Here is a 20,109-nt window from a genome sequence, read left to right as displayed (position 1 = left end):
AGAGCTGATTGATTCAATGCCAGCCCTAGACCCAACACTTTCTGGCATTAATTTTAATCTAGAATGTTTTCCTACCAATCCAACTGATCATGGGTGAAACCTCTAAAGCTATGTGACAAAACAAACCTTTCCCATTTATAACTGGATGTTGCAGGTATTAGTTATAGTAATGGAATGTTAACACAATGTCATTTTAAACATTTTTTTTCTCCTTATGTGGTGCTGAGGAATCGAACCCAGGGCCACAGGCATGCAAGGCAAGCACTCTACCACTGAGCCACCTTCCCAGCCCCAACACACTGTCATTTTAAGAAGGAGCTTTTTAATTTTATTCAACATATACTTGCTAAGTTTTCATTATGGATTAGTTATGTGGTAGTGAAAGATGGCCACACTGCCAGGCATAGTTGTTCATGTCTATAATCCCAGCTGGCTGTGGCTGTATATTACCTATGGCTCAAGCTATGCAGGAGGATTGCAGTTTGAGGCCCACTCTAAGTCCAGCTCGAGCAAAAAGTAAGACTCTATCCAAAAGATAACCAACGCAAAAAGGGTTAGGGACATGGCTCAGGAGTGAGGCTGTGAGTTCAAACCCTAGTATCACCCATTAAAGAGGAGGGTGGGGTTGTGAGCCAGCCCAAGGCAATGCACCCTGACTGGCCCAGAAGAGACCCTGAGCCATCACAGCCACGCCCACCATCACCACAAGGTATGTCTCCAGGGAACCGGGCCACATCCAGTTTGCACTTAGAAGCCACTTTTGTGACAATGCCTAGCAGTCATCAGCTTAGACTTTCATCCCTCTCCCAGTTTCTGGAAGGAAGCTGGGCATGGGAAGACTGCTACCTCTCAAGTGCTCCTGGCACAAGGCACTGGGCTGCACCAGCTCACAGGAGCTGAGCTGCGGCTGAGACCCAGGGCGGGGCTGGGGAAAGGGAGGGAGGACAGTGAGACTCCAGGGACACCTGACAGAGCTCACACCACCAGCTTGTAATGGGGTGAAAGAAACACAACACGATGTTTTCCAACTAATTGTTCTGGAGTGTGTGTTGTGACCCATCACATTCACCTTGCTGGGTAGCCATCATCATATTTAGACTTTCTTTCTTTTTTCTTTTCTTTTTTGGTCAGTGGTGGGATTTGAACTCAGGGCTTGGGGGCTGCCCCTGAGCTCTTTTGCTCAAGGCTGGCACTCTACCACTCTGAGCCACAGCACCACTTCCTGCTTTTTCTGGTGGTTAATTGGAGATAAGAGTCTCCTGGACTTTTTTGCTTGGGTCTGGAAAGGTCCTCATGTCTCAGCCTCTTGAGTAGCTAGGATGACAGGTGTGAGCCACTAGCACCCAGATAGATTTTTCTATTCTAAAATTAGGCCATTCTGAAGTTTTATTTCCATTAAGTAAAACTCATAGCTTCCTCTCTGACAGGACCTGCTAATCGCCATTACTCACTCTTCCTTCCTTTCCTTCCTTCCTTCCTTCTTCCCTCCCTCCCTCCTTCCCTCTCCTTCCTTCCTTCCTTCCTTCCTTCCTTCCTTCCTTCCTTCCTTCCTTCCTTCCTTCCCTCCTTTCCTCCCTCCTCCCTCCCTCCTTTCCTCCCTTTCCTTCCTTCCTTCCTTCCTTTCTTCCTTCCTTCCTTCCTTCCTTCCTTCCTTCCTTCCTTCCTTCCTTCCTTCCTTCTTCCTTCCTTCCTGTCTTCCCTCCTTTCCTCCCACCTCCCTCCCTCCCTCCTTTTTTCCCTTTCCTCCCTCCCTCCTTTCCTCCCTTTCCTTCCTTCCTTCCTTCCTTCCTTCCTTCCTTCCTTCCTTCCTTCCTTCCTTTCTCTCTTGCTTTCTTTCTCTCTTCACCTTTTCTTTCCTTTCTTTTCTCAGGATTTGAACTTGGGCCTTATGCTTGCTAAGGCAATGTTTTACCACTTGAGCCATACTTTTCTCTCTCTCTCTTTTTAAGGGTCTTCATTTTCTGCCTGGGAGCCAGTTCAGATATCAATCCTCCTTCTTACAGCCTCCTGTGAGTGACTGGGATCACAGGGGTGCACTAGCATGCCCAGCTTTCTTTGCTCCTGCTGTGCTGGGTCTTGAACTCCAGCTTTTTTTGCTCACAGCTAGTGCCGTACCACTTGAGCCACATCTCCAGCCTATCTTTTTGCTAGATAATGGAGATTGAGTCTTGAGGACTTCTCTGCTTAGCTTGGTTTTAAATATTGATCCTCAGATCTCAGCTCCCTGAGTAACTGGATTACAGGTGTGGGACATTTGTGGTGGCTGCCTGCATTTACTATTTGAGGAACTGTAACACTGTTTTGTACTTTTTATTTTTCTCATTACCCATGGTAAAAAAAAAAATGTTGTAGATACACTATAAAAAAAAATAGCTGGGCAATGATGGCTCATGCCTGTAATCCTAGCAACTCAGGAGGCTAAGATCTAAGGGTAGTGGTTCGAAGCCAGCCAGAAGTAGAATTGTGGCTCAAGTGGTAGAGCAACAACAACCTTGAGCAAAATAAAATAAAATAAAATAAAATAAAAAAGCTCAGGACCTGAGTTCAAGCCTCAGGACTGGCACACGTACTCCAGCACAGCAAAAACTTCCATTTAGAGAAAGAATTAGTTCTTATTTGCTGTTTCTAGTTATTTTATTTCTTATATCATCAATTAAACTTTTCACTGGGCATTTACGTTTCCCACCCTGGGTAATTCTTTGTACCATTAAATTTAACCACACCCCAACCCCCTTGCAACTCCCTAATCTATGGTGTGTTGTTTCTGGCCTGCCCTGTCCTGTTTCGCCCTCCCCCGAGCTCCTCCCGTTCTTTGGCTAATGATCCATGATGAGGAAAGTTGCTAGAAGGGTTCAGGGTCCCCACTCATCAACGTCCCCCCAGGAAGTCCTCCCATCCTTGCTTTCCCATGGGGAGAGGGACACAAAGAGACTGCACTGTGCCAGCCCTGGTTCTGGATTAGTGGAGAAGATTGATTAGGAAGGCAGTGCTGGTGGCTCCTGCTTGTACTCCTAGCTCTGATCTGAGGATTGCAGTTTAAAGCCAGTCTAGGCAGGAAAGTCCCTGGGACTCATCTCTAATTAACCAGCAAAAAGCCAGATTGGATGTAGTAAGGGAGTGATGGCAGGGGGGACAAACTGAATCCGACAGTTAGAGAAAACCACGTTGGTATGAGACCAGAACTTTACCTTACAGCTATGAATTCACCTTCCTTTGGTAAGTGAGAGCTATGGGGAGGAAGGAGGGAGGGCAGGCAGGGCTGGAGAAGAGTTCTAATGGTAGAGTTCTGTTTTGTGATTTGGATGAAAGCAAATACAAAATTCACTAAACTGAACACTTAGGACATGTCCTTAAGTATGTTCTAACTCACCTTCCCCCAAAACAACCTCCCAAACCTCAAAAACACTTAATAAAGGAAGTACTTTTGGAATAAGATAAAGAGTTCCACAAACATTCACTCTTCCATAAAGGGCACATCTTTGTTTGACCTGTTCAAGAACAGCTTTTCCCTCAGGTGATTTGTTGTAAACAGTCAGTAGTATGTAACTCCAGCAGCTTCCCGAGAAAACGTTAGTGAGTTATAAATCTGATAAAGGACTTTGTATCTAGACTGCATCAAAAACTCTTGACTAAACAACAAAAATAAGAATAACCCAAATTAAAACCAGGCACAGAACTTAAGTAACTAATTTTCTGAAGACACTCATCTAAACATATAGATGATAATACTTCTTAATGCTCGATGAATATTATTCATCCACCAAATGGATATAATCATGTCATTTACTACAGATCAGACAGAACTGTGGCAACTAATGTTAAGCAAAATAAGCCAGGCAGGGCTGGGAAGATGGCTTAGTGGTAGAGCGCTTGCCTTGCATGCAGGAGGCCCTGGGTTTGATTCCTCAGCACCACATAAGCAGACAAAAGCCAGAAGTGGTGCTGTGGCTCAAGAGGGAGAGCGCTAGCCTTGAGCTGAAGAGCTGAGGGGCAGCACCCAGAGTTCAAGCCCCATGACCTACCAAAAACAAAACAAAACAAAACAAATTGATCTTACAGAAGATGAGAACCGAGGCTGGGGAAGGTATGGAGAAGGGAGGGATAGGAAAGGTTGGTTCAGGATACTCAGCTGCAGTGAGACAGGAGAAATAAGTTTTGATGTGCTCTTGCACTATAGGGTGACAAAAGATAAAGGTAGAAGCTGGTTAGGGAACATGGCTTAAGTAGTAGCGCACTTGCCTAGCAAGTCCTGAGTTTAATCCTTAGTACAGGATTCTTTTGCCTGTACTGGGGCTTGACTTCAGGGCCTCCTACTCTAGCTAGCTTTTACATGCATGGCTAGTGCTTTACCACTTGAGCCACACCTCCTCTTCTAGCTTTTTTTTTGCTGGTTAATTGGAGATAAGAGACTCTTGGACTTGTCTGCCGTGGCTAGCTGCAAACCTTGGTCCTCAGATCGCAGGCTCTTGAGTAGCTAGGATTATAAGCATGAGCCATCAGTACCCAGATTGAAAAAAAAATCCTTCAGCAGCTAGAAGGATTTTGAATGTCTTCCTCACAAAGAAATGATAAACAGAACAATGGGTTTAACCTTACTGGAGCACCACACAGTGTACACGTGTCACATGCTACCCCATGCATTTTGTATACATTGTGCACTGATTAAAGAATAAAAACTACGAAACCACCTCTACCTTCATAGGGTGGTTGCAAGGTCAAATAAGAACCTAAAACTCCTATGGAATACAGACATGCAGAGATATTTTTTGGTAGTACTGGGGATGGAAGCCTAAGGATAAAATCTCATTAACATTTAAATTGATGATACGTGATAAACATATAAGCTTTTTGTATATCCCATAAGTAAGAAAGACCAGAGTAGAGATGAGCTGGTAGCTGTTTTCAGGCTTCACAGATGATTGTTCCTGAGAGGTTGGGAGCTTATCTGGCAGCACCATGGCTCTATGAAGTGACTCTGCCTATTGGAGCTAGCCAGCAACCTTCTATGGCTTTGGCTCCCACGGCCCAGCAGCTCTGAGCCAGGCTGGGAACCAATTCCACCCCTCACCTTCTCTAGAGAGAAGGACCTAGGCATCCTATCCAAGCCATCGAATCCTTCTCCTTTCTGTTTTTTAATGGTGCTGCATTTAACTCTTTGTCTTTCCAATTAAAAGGGAATATATACCCATAAAAATGCAAATGATGCAAGTAACTGAAAGCCAATTTAACTTGAACTGGTTCCTATCACCAGCTCCCAGCTCTGGTCTCTCTGTGGATGAAAGTAAGAAGAAAGAGACAGCCTTTGTTTTGTTTGACACCCGTTAATTGCAGGAAAAGGAGCTCCCGTGACTGGGTGTCGGAGTAACAATCTTCAGCATAGACAGCAACCAGCACAGCTGCCTAGCACAACACAAGGAGTCAGGGCGTGGGGGCTATGATTTCAAATGCCCAGTTTCTTAGTGTACTGCTGGGATGCCACAGGATAAACTTAGTTGAGTGGTGCCCTCCAGAGGCCGATGGGAATTCCATGGAGCTGACAGTTCTGATCTAGAAACACAATTTCCTTGTAGACTTACGTAGCATCGGCACTTGACTTGGTGTCCTGGCACCTGACCCTCTGCAGGTTTTGTTTGTCTTCATTGCAGCCTTTTGATCTGGTTTTATCTGTTTGCATGGTTCATTATGAGGACACCAAAGCTGGTGGTACCCAGCCTATTTGGGGCATCATGGGAACTGGTGTTGGGAGCACCCAACTCCTGAAAGGCATCATCTTGTACTCCTCATTGGGCCAACCTCAGCCCTGCATGTCTATTTGGTCTTTGGTCAGTTGTGGGGCCTGAACTCTGGGCCTGGGCACTGTGCCTCAGCTCTTCAGCTCAAGGCTAGCACTCTACCACTTGAGCCACAGCACCACTTCCGGCTTTTTCTGCTTATGTGGTGCTGAGGAATCAAACCCCGGGCCTCATGCATGCAAGGCAAGCACTCTACCACTGAGCAAAAGAGCAGAAGAGCCTTGAGCTGAAAAGCTGAGAGACAGAGCCCAGGCCCAAATTTAGAGACAAGCAAGGGACGAGGGGACAGGGACAGAGCTGAGGAGCTTTTTCTCCCATTGCATTTGGTTCTGTGTGAATGCTGTGTCATCCATGCCATTTTCCCATGAAAACTCATGCTAAGAAAGGTAGTCTGCAACAGATACACTCCAGATGAACATCCACTAGGCAGCATTACTACAAGTAAATGTGAGTGAGCGTGGTAAAGCCGTGTGCACACGAGCACAGGTTACCTCTTAAAATAGAAAGCAAAAATCAGTGAAGAAACAGTACAGGACAATTATAGGCCACTTTGCTCTTTACAATGTTGTTTCCATGCTGCTGTGGGTATAAATAAAAATTCATGTGTGGTCAGGGTCTGGACATTTGTGAGAGAGAGAGAGAGAGAGAAAGAGAGAGAGAGAAAGAGAGAGAGAAGTGGGGGTGGTGGGAAGGAGTTGGCTGGTCTCCACACATCCATTCCTATCTTAACAACTCAAGGGTCAAACCTGGAAAACAAGGTCACTGGGCTAGATGAGGGTCCAACAGGCAGACCCAGAGGAAACCCAGCTCTGTGAAGGGTCCACTGTGGATGGGCGGCAGGTCTCAATTCTAGAGTACGCAGAATTCCTTTTATTTCTGGTGTAGAGTTTGAACTCAAGGCCTTCTGCTTGCTAGGCAAGGGTTCAACCCCTTGAATCACATCCCCAGTACTTTTTGCTTTAGTTATTTTCAGTATTTTCTACCATTTTTGTTTAGGACCAGCCTCCAACCAAGATCCTCCTGTCTATACCTCCCAAGTAGCAGGGATTACAGGTGCATGCCACCATGCCATGCCTGGCTTGTTCTTTTTTTTTTTTTTTTTTGCTGGATGTGAGGCCTGAACTCTGGGCCTGGGCACTGTCCTTCAGCTCTTCAGCTCAAGGCTAGTGCTCTACCGCTTGAGCCACAGCACCACTTCCAGCTTTTTCTGCTTATGTGGTGCTGAGGAATTGAACCCAGGGCCTCATGCATGCAAGGCAAGCACTCTGCCACTGAGCCCCCTTCCCAGCCCTGGCTTGTTCTTGAGATAGAATCTCTCCATCATTATTGGTCCAGCCAGAGCTCAAACCAAGATCCTCTTATCTTGATTTGCAAGGAGCTGATAGCATAGGTGTGAGTCATCATATCTGGTTCCCCTAGCATATAACAACGTACATAAATAAATTTTAAAAAGTAGTTGTCAGTTTACACAATTGCCCTACAAATCACTATTTATATTTTGGAAAATATAACTTATCTATTACCTCTTTTCTTTTGTGACAAATAAGAGATTTCTCTGATTACAGAGACAGAATCAAATAGATATCCTGGCTTGGAGCATATTGAAAACAGCGGAGCTAGGTGTTGGCTCCTGCCTATAATCCTAGTTATTTAGGAGGCTGAGATTTGAGGATCATAGCTGGAAGCCAGCCATGGCTTAACTGGTTATCTACAGTTAATCACCAAAAAGCTGGAAGTGGAGCTGTGCCTCAAGTGGTAGAATGCCATAGTACTGGTACAACAACTACAACAACAACAAGAGCAACACACACACACAGCATACCATACCACACACACACACACACACAATCCTCCCCTCCAAAAACCATCAGAACCTCTGTCCAGGCACTTGGCCAGTTCCTGTGCCCTTTCTCTTTAAATCCTCAGCAGTGCTTAAGGCATCTTCCAAAGGCAATTGATGACAAAATTGTTTTATTTTATAACTATATTATTTTCTATGGATTATTTTAGCTATTTTTCCCCATAGGAAGAATGCATGTTTTCTTAACAGCATGTGGCATTTTTTGTTGTAAGCAATTAAGTTAGAAAACAAACCCAAACCCAACACAACAACCTCAAAACAGTCTCCTTGAGATTCAGTTCAGAAAATTCTGGATTAGATTTAGTGTTACAGATTTTTCTTTTTCCTGTTGGTCATGGGCCTGAACTCTGGGCCTGGGTGCTATCCCTCAGCTCTTCAGCTCAAGGCTAGTACTCTACCACTTGAGCCACAGCACCACTTCTGGCTTGGTTTTTTCTGCTTATGTAGTGCTGAGGAATCGAACCCAGGGCCTCATGCATGCAAGGCAAGCGCTCTACCACTGAGCCACCTTCCTAGCCTGTGTTACAGATTTTTTTTTTAACATTTTAAACTATTTGCACTCATCTTATATATATTTAGATTTTTATTTTATCTTTTTTTTTTTTTTTTGCAAGTCTCAGGGCTTGAACTTAGGTCCTGGGCACTGTCCCTGAGCTTCTTCTGCTCAAGGCTAGCACTCTACCACTTGAGCCACAGTGCCACTTCTGACTTTTTCTGTGTATGTATTACTGCAGAGCTGAACCCAGGGCTTCATGCATGTTAGGAAAGCACTCTACCACTAAGCCACATTCCCAGCTTGGATATTTAATTTTAGATCTCTTGCTGATTATCAAGGTTTCAAATCATTAGTATTATCTCCATGCTTTAGGCTAGTTTTCTTGGATAAGCTTCGCTTGGATATAACTTCATATTTCACATTGATTCTTGATAGCTTTAAATTTTAGTTATAGCTTTTTATTTTTGGCTAATGTTGGGACCTGAACTCAGTGCCTTGGGTTCTCATTTGATTTTTTCCAATTAAGGTGGGCTATCATTTGAGCCCTAGCTCCACTTTCAGCAGTTTGCTGATTAGAGGTAAAAGTCTCTTGGCTTTGCTGCCTGTGCTGGCTTCATACCTTGATCCTCAGATCTCAGCTTCCTGAACAGCTAGGATTACAGGTATGAGCCACCAGTGCCCAGTTCTGGGCATTTTCTTATTGCTTGCTTATATCTGCATTTGTTGTATAATTTTTAAATATCTTTTTCCACCAAGAATTTCTTAGTTTATCTTCCCATTTAGTAAAAATTTATCTAGTTAATACCAAATAATTTAAGCTGTAAAACATCACCTACCAGCTGAGCCTGCATAGACCATAGCCCCTTGAAGGAAGTCAAAAGTAAATGAATTGATCGGGCATTCTGACTCTCTTCCACCTAATTCTAGCTTGTCAGGAGGCTGAGATCTGGAGGACTGGAGTTCAAAGTTGGCTGGGGAAGAAAAAAATCCATGAGAGTCTTTTTCAAAAATATCTAGCAAAAACCTTGTCTGGAGCTATGGTCCAAGTACTAGAGCTTCAGCTCCAGCAAAGCAAGCACGCCAATCATGTGTGAGACCATGAGTTCAAACTTCAGTACGAGCAAAACAAACATCACACAGAAAAATCTCCTACAGACCAGTCATGGGCCTTTTGGGTCTTTCCTCCTTCCCTCGGTACTTGTCACACACCACATAGGACAAAGGATGCTTTGACATACAGTCTAAGCAAATGGTTGTTGGTCCATATCTAAAATAACAATCAAATAATTTCTTTCTCTTGTTCATTCATTTATTCACTTATGGTACTGGGGATTGAACTGAGGGCTTTGAGCTTGCTAGGCAGGAGTTCTACTTCTCAACCCTTTATACTTTAGTTCTTTTTGAATAGGGCCTTGAGTTTATGTGTGGGTCAGCCTGGACTGTGATACTCCTACTTTTTTGTTTCCTCAGTAGTAGGAGAATAGGTGTGCACCACCATGCCAAGCTTTATTGGCTGAGACATGTTCTCATGAAACTTTACCTGAACTGGCCTCAAAGCATGATTTTCCTGATCTCAGCCTCCTGAGTAGCTAAGATTACAGCTGTGAGCCAACATGCCCAGTCTCGATTTTGTAGGTTTTTGTTTTTTGTATCAGTCATGGGGCTTACTCTGGGCCTGGGCGCTGTCCCTCAGCTCTTCAGCTCAAGGCTAGCGCTCTACCACTTGAGCCACAGCACCACTTCCGGCTTTTTCTGCTTATGTGGTACTTAGGAATCAAACCCAGGGCCTCATGCATGCAAGGCAAACACTCTGCCACTGAGCCAACCTTCCCAGCCCCTCCATTTTGTGGTGTTTAAGATAGGAAAACCTATCTTGGTCTGCTGATAATTTTGCCCCTGCTATGGACTGTCTCCGGCCTCCCATTTTGGCAACCTCCAGACCTAAGCCACTTTCAGGTTGACAGCCATGCACATCTACTCTGCCCATTATGCTGGTCATACAAGGGTGCTGCAGGAATGGATATCTGGACGAAATGAAAGTTGAACTTGGTGTGCAGATTGCAGACACTTGTAGCTAGCATTGAACTTTTAAGGGCAGCTACTTCCTCCATAGCTGAGTTCTCCCTCGGGAACATTTGGGATCATATATGTGTGATCCCAAAGGCCAAGAGTTTCTTCACAAATCTATCCATGTAAACAGTCGAACCTCATACTCCACCTAAGGATTGAGTAAGCATTCACTGTGTGTGTGGAAATAGCGCAGCCTCTGTCTCCCTTTCCAAAGGGAAAAGGCTAAATTTAAGTCCAAGAGACATTGGGAATGTCAGAATCGTTTTTTTTTTTTTCATTGATGAGGAAAGGCCTGAACAGGCCCCCAACGGGTAAGTAGGCCATAAGACCCTCAGCTGGCCTAGCATCCAAGTCTTGGAGGCTCACCATGGCAGCCGTCCATGGGTGAACATCAAGAGCTGGGAGCTCCAGTCATTATTCCCGTGAGTGGCCAACCTGTGTGGAAGGAAAGTCATGTTCGTTACCAACAGCCAAGCAGCAGTGTGGCTCCCTGCTCTTCTCCTGAAGTCACTGAGAAAGGATTCAAAGACCTCTGAGTCCCTGGAGGGCATCTGAAACCTCAAACCAGGGAGGGAAATGCTCATAACTTATTTAATACCTACACATAAAGTAGAAGATTCCTTTAAAAAAAAATGGCCCCGGGACTCCCAGAGGGGTGTGAAGTCAGCCCAGTCACACCGAGATGCTTTCATCTTCTTTGTTTTAATGGTTTAAAAGTGTCTTGCTGAGTGCCAGAGGCTTACACTTGTAATCCTAGCTACTCAGGAGGCTGAGATCAGAGGATCTTGGTTGAAAGCCATCCTGGGCGGTTAAGTTGGTGAGACTCCATCTCCAGTGAACCAGTCAAAAGCCAGATGAGAGGTGTGGTTCAAGTGGCAGCGCACTGTGACCAAGCAGACCGAGTGAAAGGGAAGGGCTGTGTTCAAGCTCCAGTATTGGCACATACACACCAACAAAGAGTGAGTGTCTGAAGTGAAACATTTGGGGTTTCCATCTTCCCAGGTGAAGCCAGCCATCCAGCATGGGCCGCACTGCCCCTATCAGGCTCTGAGCAGGGTGCCAAAGGCCTCTCTGGCTGTATGTAGTTCTGGAACATACCCTTACTTTTACATAATCTTCCTTTATGAAAAACAAGTAGACCCTAAAAAAGACACGCTGAGGTGGGTGCCATGGTTCAAAGCTATAATCCTAGCTACATGTGTGTCAGAGATGGGGGGATTATCGTCAGAGGCCAGCCAGACAAAAGAAGTGCGTGAGACCGCATCTCAACCGAAGTACATGCAAGGTGGCACATGTCTATTAACCCAGCTACCAGGGAAGTGGCATTTGCTTGTCACCTCCAGTGACACAGGTCAGAGGATCACAATCCAGGCCAGCATGGGCATAAAGTGGGACCCTACCTGAAAATAATTTAACACAAAAAGGGGCGGGAGGCATGGCTCAAGTTAGTAAGGGCGAGGCCCTGAGTTCAATCCCCAGTAAGGGGGGGAATCAAAACCCTGCTGTAGGGGCTGTGGGCAATGGTCGCGTTGATTTGTGGCCTGGCACATGTGTGGTAACATGGTGAGTTTTCTGAGTCCTCCCCACCGCCAGCGTGGTATTAGAAATGGCCGATATTCAGTCCCCTTAAAAGGCTTCTCAGTCCTGGAAGCTGGAGTTAGAGAAGCTGGAGAGGAAGGCATCCTTTTCCCATGCCCATGTGCACTGGTGGGTTTATGGGACCAGCTCCTCCTTTTCTGCGGAGTCCTGGGGCTGGGCTGTGTTGTTGGGACAGAGCAGGGGGTGCCTCACAGGAGCCGAGTGAGAAGGGGGCAGTCAGAGAAGGGGGCAGCGCCAAGTCACATCCTGCTGGAAGATGGCTCAGAGGGTGCCACTGGTGGGAACTCGGAAGCCTGAAATCACTCTTCCTGTGACACGCAGGGATGTGTACTTCATTTTAGCCACTAGGTGGCAGGCGGCAGCTCTCAGAGCCTCAGAGTCTGAGGGCATGTGGCTCCCCATCCATTACACTTTTCATAAAGTTGCTACCAGCTCTGTTGACATGGAAGGGTCTAGAAGTATTCCCCATCGACTCGAAGAACATGTTAGAAAAACTGGACTTTCTATTTGTTTTGAGTAGGAAACAATAAACTCCAAAACCATCCTAACCTCATCAGTTACTGTTTTGCTGTGTTGAGGGAAAAAGTTCTAGAATCGGAACCAATGAACACGAATTTCTGCCCAGGCTCTTCTCCAGGAAAATACCCGAGTCTGGAGAAACCATTCCTCGGAGCCTCAGTTTCCTCGTTGGTGCAAGGACAAGGAGGACTTGAGTGAACTCTGGACGGCTTTCCCAAGCCAAGTCATGAGATGCGATCTGTGGGAAGGAGAGGCCCGAGCGGGCCAGGACGCTTCATTTCCGGCACATCCTCGGGGAATGGCTGTTCCACATGGTGAGTTTTCCAGATAATTGAATTTTAAATGCTGAAACTTGTTTTCCTTTTAACCTTCTGCAATGGAAATCTTTCGAAAGTGTATTACACGCTTCTCTGGCTTCTTAAACAGCATGCTGACTATAATTTAACCTTTCTATAATGTCTCTAGGTCATCGCAATGACCTGCTTTTAATATATATATATATATATATATATATATATATATATATATGCACACACACATACATACATACACACATATTGTCTTACCTGCAGCATCAAGTGCCTCTGGGTATATTAAGGTAGGCAGAACCCTTGTGTTAAATGGCCCCAGAGACCATATTATAAAGCTCTAATTGGCAAATTCTTCCTCTCCCTGTCTCCTACCTCCATCCCTACCTGCAGTCATTTCTCCAAGTAACACCTCGCAGTCTCTTGACACTCAGCTTAAAACCTGCTAGAAGCCAGCCAGAACTCAAGGTTGCCATGGGTAACCAGAGTCTCAGCTTGCACCAACCCTAAATTTAATTTTACGCACAATTCCAAGGCAGTAGGGATCGTGCTGGAGGTGACTTCCACCCAGGGCTGATCCTCAGCTCGTTCTCACAGCGTGGAGGGCCTTGGTGCCAGGCAGCCCCCCCCCCCAGGGACAGTCCCACCCACACAACACGGCGACTCTTCTCACTGGCTGTCGGTGACTCCAAACAGCCCAGGACCCACAGGTACTGTCTGGCTGGGGGATCTGAAGCCTGGGGACTGACTGGCCTTCCCTTCTACAAATACACAGCCAGTCCCCCTCTTCCATGGCTGCTGCTCCTTGTCAATCACACAGTCCCCAAATATAGTAGAGTATAAGCTATTTTGAGAGAAGAGAGAGAAGAAAGAGAGCGGGAGGGAGAGAAAAGGGGACCACATGCACATCTTTTTCATTATAGTAAATTGTTACCCTTGTTTGATTCTAGTATAATGTATTGTGGCTAATCTCTTCCAGTGTCTAATTGTTTTTTTGTTGATCATGGGGCTTGACTCTGGGCCTGGGCGCTGTCCCTCAGCTCTTCAGCTCAAGGCGAGTGCCTTTACCACTACAGCCACAGCGCCACTTCCGGTTTTCTGGTGGTTAATTAGAGATACGGGTCTCATGGACTTTCCTGCCTGGGCTGGCTTTGAACCACCATACTCAGATCTCAGCCTCCTGAGTAGCTAGGATTACAGGCGTGAGCCACCGGCGCCCGCTCGGTGTCTAATGTCTGTGTAGGTAAAAGCACAATCTAGGTAGGATTTTTGTCCTATCTGAGGATGAAGGGGGGCTAGCTTGAGTATCGCCCCAATTTCTGGGCTGAGGCTCATTCTTCCCCTCTCTTGTGAGTGGCTGCCAAGGTTTGTGGCCCTTCTTCCCTCACACCCCTCTGGCCCCTTTCTCAGGTGCAGGATGGTGCTGGGTTCAGGTTGCCTGAGGCCGAGTGGGTAGGTGTTGCAGGCTGCTTTTGACTGAAGATCTATCCCGTGCCAACTGCAGGATGGAATACATCAAGCAAATTGTCTCTCAGCCACTGCACAGCCCTGCTGGGAGACAGAACCGGCCTCTGGCGGTGGAGGTGACTTGGCCCAGCCACTGGGCCATCCGTCGTGCTGGAAGCCAGAGCCGTCTCTCTCTGAGGTCCGGCGTCATTTGGACTCTATGCCATTCACATTTATTAATGCACAACACCTTCCAGAGTTCTCACAATGGACATTTAAGAAGTGAAATGTAGGCTCTTAAAAAAAAAAAACTACTTGTTTTTGTTGTGGTGTGTGGGTTTGGTTTTAATTAATTCCACATTCCATTACCAATTTGGAGCAATATGTCTTCTGGGACTAGATCGGATTCACTTCTAGAAAGCCTGCCTAGGGAGTGATCAGGGGGTTACAAAGTATTCCTAGTAGGAACTAATTGAAAAAAAAAAAACAAACAAACTCTAGTTCTTCTTGAGCCAAACAGAAGGAAATCAAACATTCCAGAAAATCCCTTCTTTCCCAGAGTGCTGATGCTGGAGCTCACAGAGACTCCCGTGTGTCACAAGCTATGCCTACAAGATGGCACATGTGGTGTCAAACAGGACCGATAGATCTTCCTTTTCCAGAAAGTTCTCTGGAAGTTCACACCATGGTAAAACTGTCACCACTCAGAACTTCTTATAGAGCCTAGAAGCAAAAGCTCAGGCCTCAGGGATGTCAGCCAGTGAGAAGGTGGGAACAGGGGCTGGAATCTGGGGACCAATCCAGGTTTAGATTGCATCCTGTACCTCGGGCACAGGAAGGAAGTCACTCCATCCCGTATGGCAGTACACTTCCTGCTAACGTCATCTTCAGAGATGAACATTCCAACTGACCCCAACATAATGTTTAAGATAAGCAAACCATGATCTCATCTTCCACGGTTTGCACCTGCTCCTCCCACTCAACACAGGCAGTGCCCAGTGCCCTTGTCCAAAAACACACACTGTGCTCTGAAGTTTCCAGAGAAGCCCATGGCAAAGAGAAAAGAACATATGGGACCCTGAAGCAGCAGGGTCAAATCATCCTTTGTGTTAGTTTCCAAACGCTGCTATAACAAAATACCACCTCCTATGGAGTACCTTAATGAACCGAAAGGTATTCTCCCACTGCTCGGGAGAATAGACACCCAAGGCCAAGGTCTCAGCAGGGCTAGGCTCCCCTGATTCTCGGGAAGGGTCTGCTCTAGGCCTCTTTGCTAACATCTGGTAAATCTTTGGCTGGTGGCGGAGGAACACTGATCTTCCCATGACATTCTCCCTGTGTACCTGTGTCCAGATCTGCCTTTGATAAGGACACCAGTGGTGTTCAGGGCCAGCATCCTCTCATCTCAGTGAGTCATCTCTGTGAGGGCCCAACTTCCAAACAGGATCCTGGGGGTGAGGACTTCCACATGTAAATTTGGGGAGATACAATTCAACTTACAAGATAAGCTTTAAATTCAAAATCAAACCCAAGCAAAGCAACAGGGCAGATCCCTTCTAAGAGTGTCTTCTTGTATGATGTACAATTCAGCATGTTGGCAAGGTTAGCAGAACTTGCTGTGTTGACCCTGAATCTTTTGCTTATAAATAAGTCAGTGAGCAATGAAGAGGTGTTAGCTGAGGGCAGAGGGGCACATGGGGTCTCTGCAGAGCTCCAATTCCTCCTCTCCTCACTGGAGGATGAAATCTACATGAGGAGATGAGAATGGTTAGTTATAAGAGTAACAAAGGAGCCAGGCACCTATAATCCTAGCTACTCAGGAGGCTGAGATCTGAGGATCATAGTTCAAAGCCAGCCTGGTCAGGAAAGTCTGTGAGACTCTTATCTCCAATAAGCCACTCAGAAAACCGGAAGTGGCGCTGAAGTTCAAGTGGTAGAGCGCTAGCCTTGAGCTGAATTGCTGAGGGACAGTGCCCAGGCCCAGAGTTCGAGCCCCACAACCAGCAAAAAAAAGAAAAAAGAAAAAGAAAAAGAAAAAAAAAGTGTGTCACTATACAGCATTTATATTGTGTTGGGTTTTATAAATAATCAAGAAATGATTAAAAGATACAGATGGATGTGCAAAGTTTGCATTCAAATATTATGCTGTTAATATTTTTATTGTATTATAAAGGTGCTATACAGAGGAGTTACACTAATCAGGTCATGAGTACGTTTCTTTTTGGGCAATGTCCCCCCTTTCCTTGTTCTTTCTCAGTTTTTCCTAGGCCATTTTATAGAAAGGACTTGAGCATTCTTAGATTTTGATGTTCACTGCGGGGGCCTGGAACTAACTGTCCTCAAATACCAAAGAGCACTAGATCCAAGATCCAAAGTGCTTACAGCCATAATGCTCCGGCTAGAGGTAAGTTTGCCAACGTTACTCTGCCGTGGTTTGGGTGTGGTCTGCCGCCCAAAGCTCAGGTGTTGAAAGCTTGGTCATTGGGAGGTGTGTGGACTGTTAAGAGATGGGCCTAGTGTGCATACTTAGTGGGAGGCCCTTACGGCAACTGGAACGTGCCCTCTGAAGGGAATGTGGGATGCTCATCTCCCCATGGCTTCTGGCCTGATGACACACCTTTTCCCTCACACATAGGATACTGTCATGACAATATCTACCCTCAGGCCCTCATCAGAGGCTGAGCCAAGGGACCTGTCTGATCTTGCATGTTTAGTGGTATGAACTAAATGAACTTTTTTCTTTGTAAGTAGCCTCTCTCTGGTATTTCACGATCGTCAAGAAAACATGGACGAATAGAGATTCAATACAAAAAAAAAAATGGAGTTGCCTTTTGTAAGTTGAGGCAAGAGGGCTCTGTTTTCCTGGTCAGTTTGGATAGGTGGAGGTGCCATTTGGAGAGTTCTAGTCATTTTCTTCCCGGGTGTCTGGGATTATGCTGAGGGGTGTTTTGTGCAGCTGTAAACCATCCATGAAATTATGTACCAAACCACAAGATAACAAAATACAGGCCCAGTGGTTCAGAGCACAGACTGTGGAGCCCAGCAGATGTGGATTTCCATGTGGCTCTACCTCTTATTTAGGTGACCTTGGGTGAGATATGGAGATGCAGGGTCTGCCATCTGTGCTTCCTCGATAAGTATAGGGCAGGTATGAAACGAGATCCTGGATGGAGAATGTTCATCCTGGTGAATACATGGTATTCACCAAATACTCAGAATACATAGTAATCAACAAATAGTACTTAGTCTAGTTTTTCCAGAGATCTAGAAAGCAAACTTGAAAAATCCAACTATTTTCCTTCTCTTCTGTCTCGTAGGCTTCTCTGTTGTTATGAAGAGATGGGAGCCCAGGCCTTTGGGTGCTTGGGGCAGGGTTAACTCAGCGGATTTGGGGTATTTCATCCATGTGTATTCAAGAGAAAGGACTGGCTCTTGAGCAGCCCTGGGAGCTAACATCTCAGCTCCTTGTGAAAGACCTTGCCCTAAAAGAACACCTCTGTATAGGTGAGGCATTCAGCCACAGCTGATGCGTTATGCTGTGTGGATCCCTGGTGGAGGCCTTGGGTCACAGGCATTGGTTTGGGACTCAAGACTGAGTAAAGTCAGCCATAAAGGGCCCTTCGCACCCACATGACAGACCCTGTAGAAAACCTCCATCGATGCACGCTGAGCCAGCCTCCCTGCTCAGCAATGCTCTGCGTGCATGGGGAGATCTGAGAGCTGTCTGAAGAAGCCCCGGGGGACGGCTGGCAGCTGGAAACGGGAAGAAGTTGCTCCCAAGCTCCACTGCGCACCTTTTGCCTCGGCTGACCTCACTTCCTATCCCTTCACTACAATGCACAGGAACTATGATGGCTCCTGAGTTCTGCGTCTTCCTAGGCAGTCATTGAAAACGAGGAGGCTAGTGGTTAAGGAGGAAATTAGTTTGGCCTGAGACAGTGTCTTGACCTAGCAGGCTGAAACCAGATTCAAGAGATACATTATTCCAGAACATCTTGCTCCTGCCTTAGCCTCTTCTAGTCCCCAAAGCCTTTCCAAGACCCTGGGGAGAGGGTTTGCAGAAAGGACCTGATCAGACCAATAAGATGTTACCTTCAAAGCACTTCATTTGAATAGAGGCAATCAATCAGAGCATAAGTCAGGGTGTAAGAACCTCAGGAGAGAGGCTGAGAGTGTGACACAGCCACATGAAGAGCAGAGGGACATCCACAGCTCGGTGAGGCAGAATGGAGATGAAGCAGCAGCAGAGGCTGCACATTTTGAGCTAGATGCCTCTAAATGAAGTTTTTACACTCATCTTCCATTCGCCTGAGCTTCACTCACTGAACTCCTGAGACAAGAACCCGAGGAAGCTACCGCTTAGTCCACAGTAGAGCTGCAACAAAGGTCACCATGGTCTGCCCTGAACTGCAACACACAACACTAAGCAGGCTGGCCTGCTCCAAAGCTGCAGCCCTACTGGTCTCTGCCAGCCGCCGAGCCAAATGAACGGTGTGAGCTCTGTCCACTGAGAGTGGCAGTAGCAAGTCCTGTAGAAAGATCTCATGCGTGGGGATCCCCAATTCACACGGGAAACAACAAACTGTCCCATCTTAATTTATTGCCTTAGTAGGTGGCCATGTGAGTGGATTATACAGCTATGTGCAAGCATGCCCATCAAACATTTAGATGAGATCCCAGCGGATCTCTCTGCCAGGATGGGCTCTCTGGACCTGGGTCTGGTGGGAGCAGTGTGGGTGTGGTAACTAAGGTGATCTACACAGGTAGACTGAGGCACACCTGAGCCCCCACTCCCGTGCCCCCACTGCAGAGCTGCTGAGGTGAATGGTTGGGAGAGGGGAGCCCCGTGTACAGCTCTCCTATTCTTGTTTCATGCCTGGTTTCTTTTCATTCTACCCCAAGTTTCAGGGGAAAAGGAAATACTCGAAGTATCTAGGAGTGGGCGAAGCAACAATGATCCATAGCAGGAAACTTGGACTCCATGCATTTACCCTGTGGAGGATAAAGTGGGCCTTCAGCAAGCCCCAGAACTCTGCAGCCGCGTGCCTGAGCAGCAGGCAGCTGCAGCACCCGGGTCCCCAGGTTCTCCCTCACTTACCTGGCGCCACTAACATCCACTCCGACCATCAGCTGCCCGTTGAGGGAGAGGATCTCATCCCGGAGCCGGACCTTCCCGCTCTTCCCTGCTGGGCTGTTCTTCCTCAGCTCCGTCACCCAGATGCAGCCCACGTCCAGCACGGGGCCCTGGTGGGTTTTCCTCTTCTTGCCCCCTCTGCGTTTCTCTCCATAGTCTCCAAAAACAGGAATGTTCCCAAAACTGAGGCCTACGGTCTCCGTGTCTCCCAGCTGCTTTGTGAGATACACAGTACAGATCTCCATTTCTGGGGGGCTGTGGTCGGGTGGGACTGCACTGTCATCCACAGCCAAGTTCAGCTGGATATATTCCTGCAGCTTCTGGATGGCTGCCTGGCAGAGCCGCTGCTCGGGCCCATCCCCGCCCTCCCGAAGGCTGTTCTGTAGCCACTGGTAGAGGAGGGGCAGGTGCAGCACGGCATTGTCCTGGGTGATGGGCATGGTGCTCACTCTTGGCCGCCAGCATCATGAGAGCGCTTGCTTCTGGGGGCTGGACCCCACGGGGCCCCACGTCTCTGGAGATCCCTGGCTGTCATCAGCTTTGCCTGTGTTCATGTTCAGGCTGGCCACTGGAGCCGAGGGATGGATGCCTCCTAGAGACTGAGCTGTTTGTCTTGGCCAGCAGGAGGACAGGACACAATAAAACAACAGAGGAACAATGGCTGTGGGACTGCTCACCACAGCAAGGAAGGAAATATCTGACAAGTTCTTGCTTGGTTCATTTTACAGCAGGGTGCATGCAAATGCAAATGACATGGAAATGAGGTGTTCTCCCAACAGCAATGGCAACAGCATGTCCTCCTGGGGCTCATTCACACCTGAGAAGAAGAGGGAAAACAGAGACTTCCAGTCACAACTGTGAAGTTTCTACATAAAATGCGAGCG

At 46.8% G+C, this 20,109-nt stretch overlaps 1 protein-coding gene across 5 annotated transcripts in view; it reads right to left on the bottom strand.

Moving 5' to 3' along the window:
- The window catches only part of Pdzd2 (PDZ domain containing 2), a 362,844-nt gene that overhangs the window by 223,089 nt on the left and 119,646 nt on the right, over window positions 1–20,109 (bottom strand). For all 5 annotated transcript variants that reach the window (XM_070040968.1, XM_070040972.1, XM_070040973.1 and 2 more), the window contains exon 2: window positions 19,190–20,042. In XM_070040968.1, coding sequence (XP_069897069.1) covers window positions 19,190–19,665 — 476 coding nt within the window. In that variant the 5' untranslated portion in view covers window positions 19,666–20,042. The remainder of the gene's footprint in view (window positions 1–19,189; window positions 20,043–20,109) is intronic.

Source organism: Dipodomys merriami, unplaced genomic scaffold, assembly GCF_024711535.1.
Source record: "Dipodomys merriami isolate MVZ:Mamm:240054 unplaced genomic scaffold, mDipMer1.0.p SCAF_30, whole genome shotgun sequence".
In the NCBI taxonomy this organism is placed as follows: domain Eukaryota; kingdom Metazoa; phylum Chordata; class Mammalia; order Rodentia; family Heteromyidae; genus Dipodomys; species Dipodomys merriami.
Note: the sequence above shows the minus strand (reverse complement) of the source record. Positions and strands in the feature narration are given on the sequence as shown.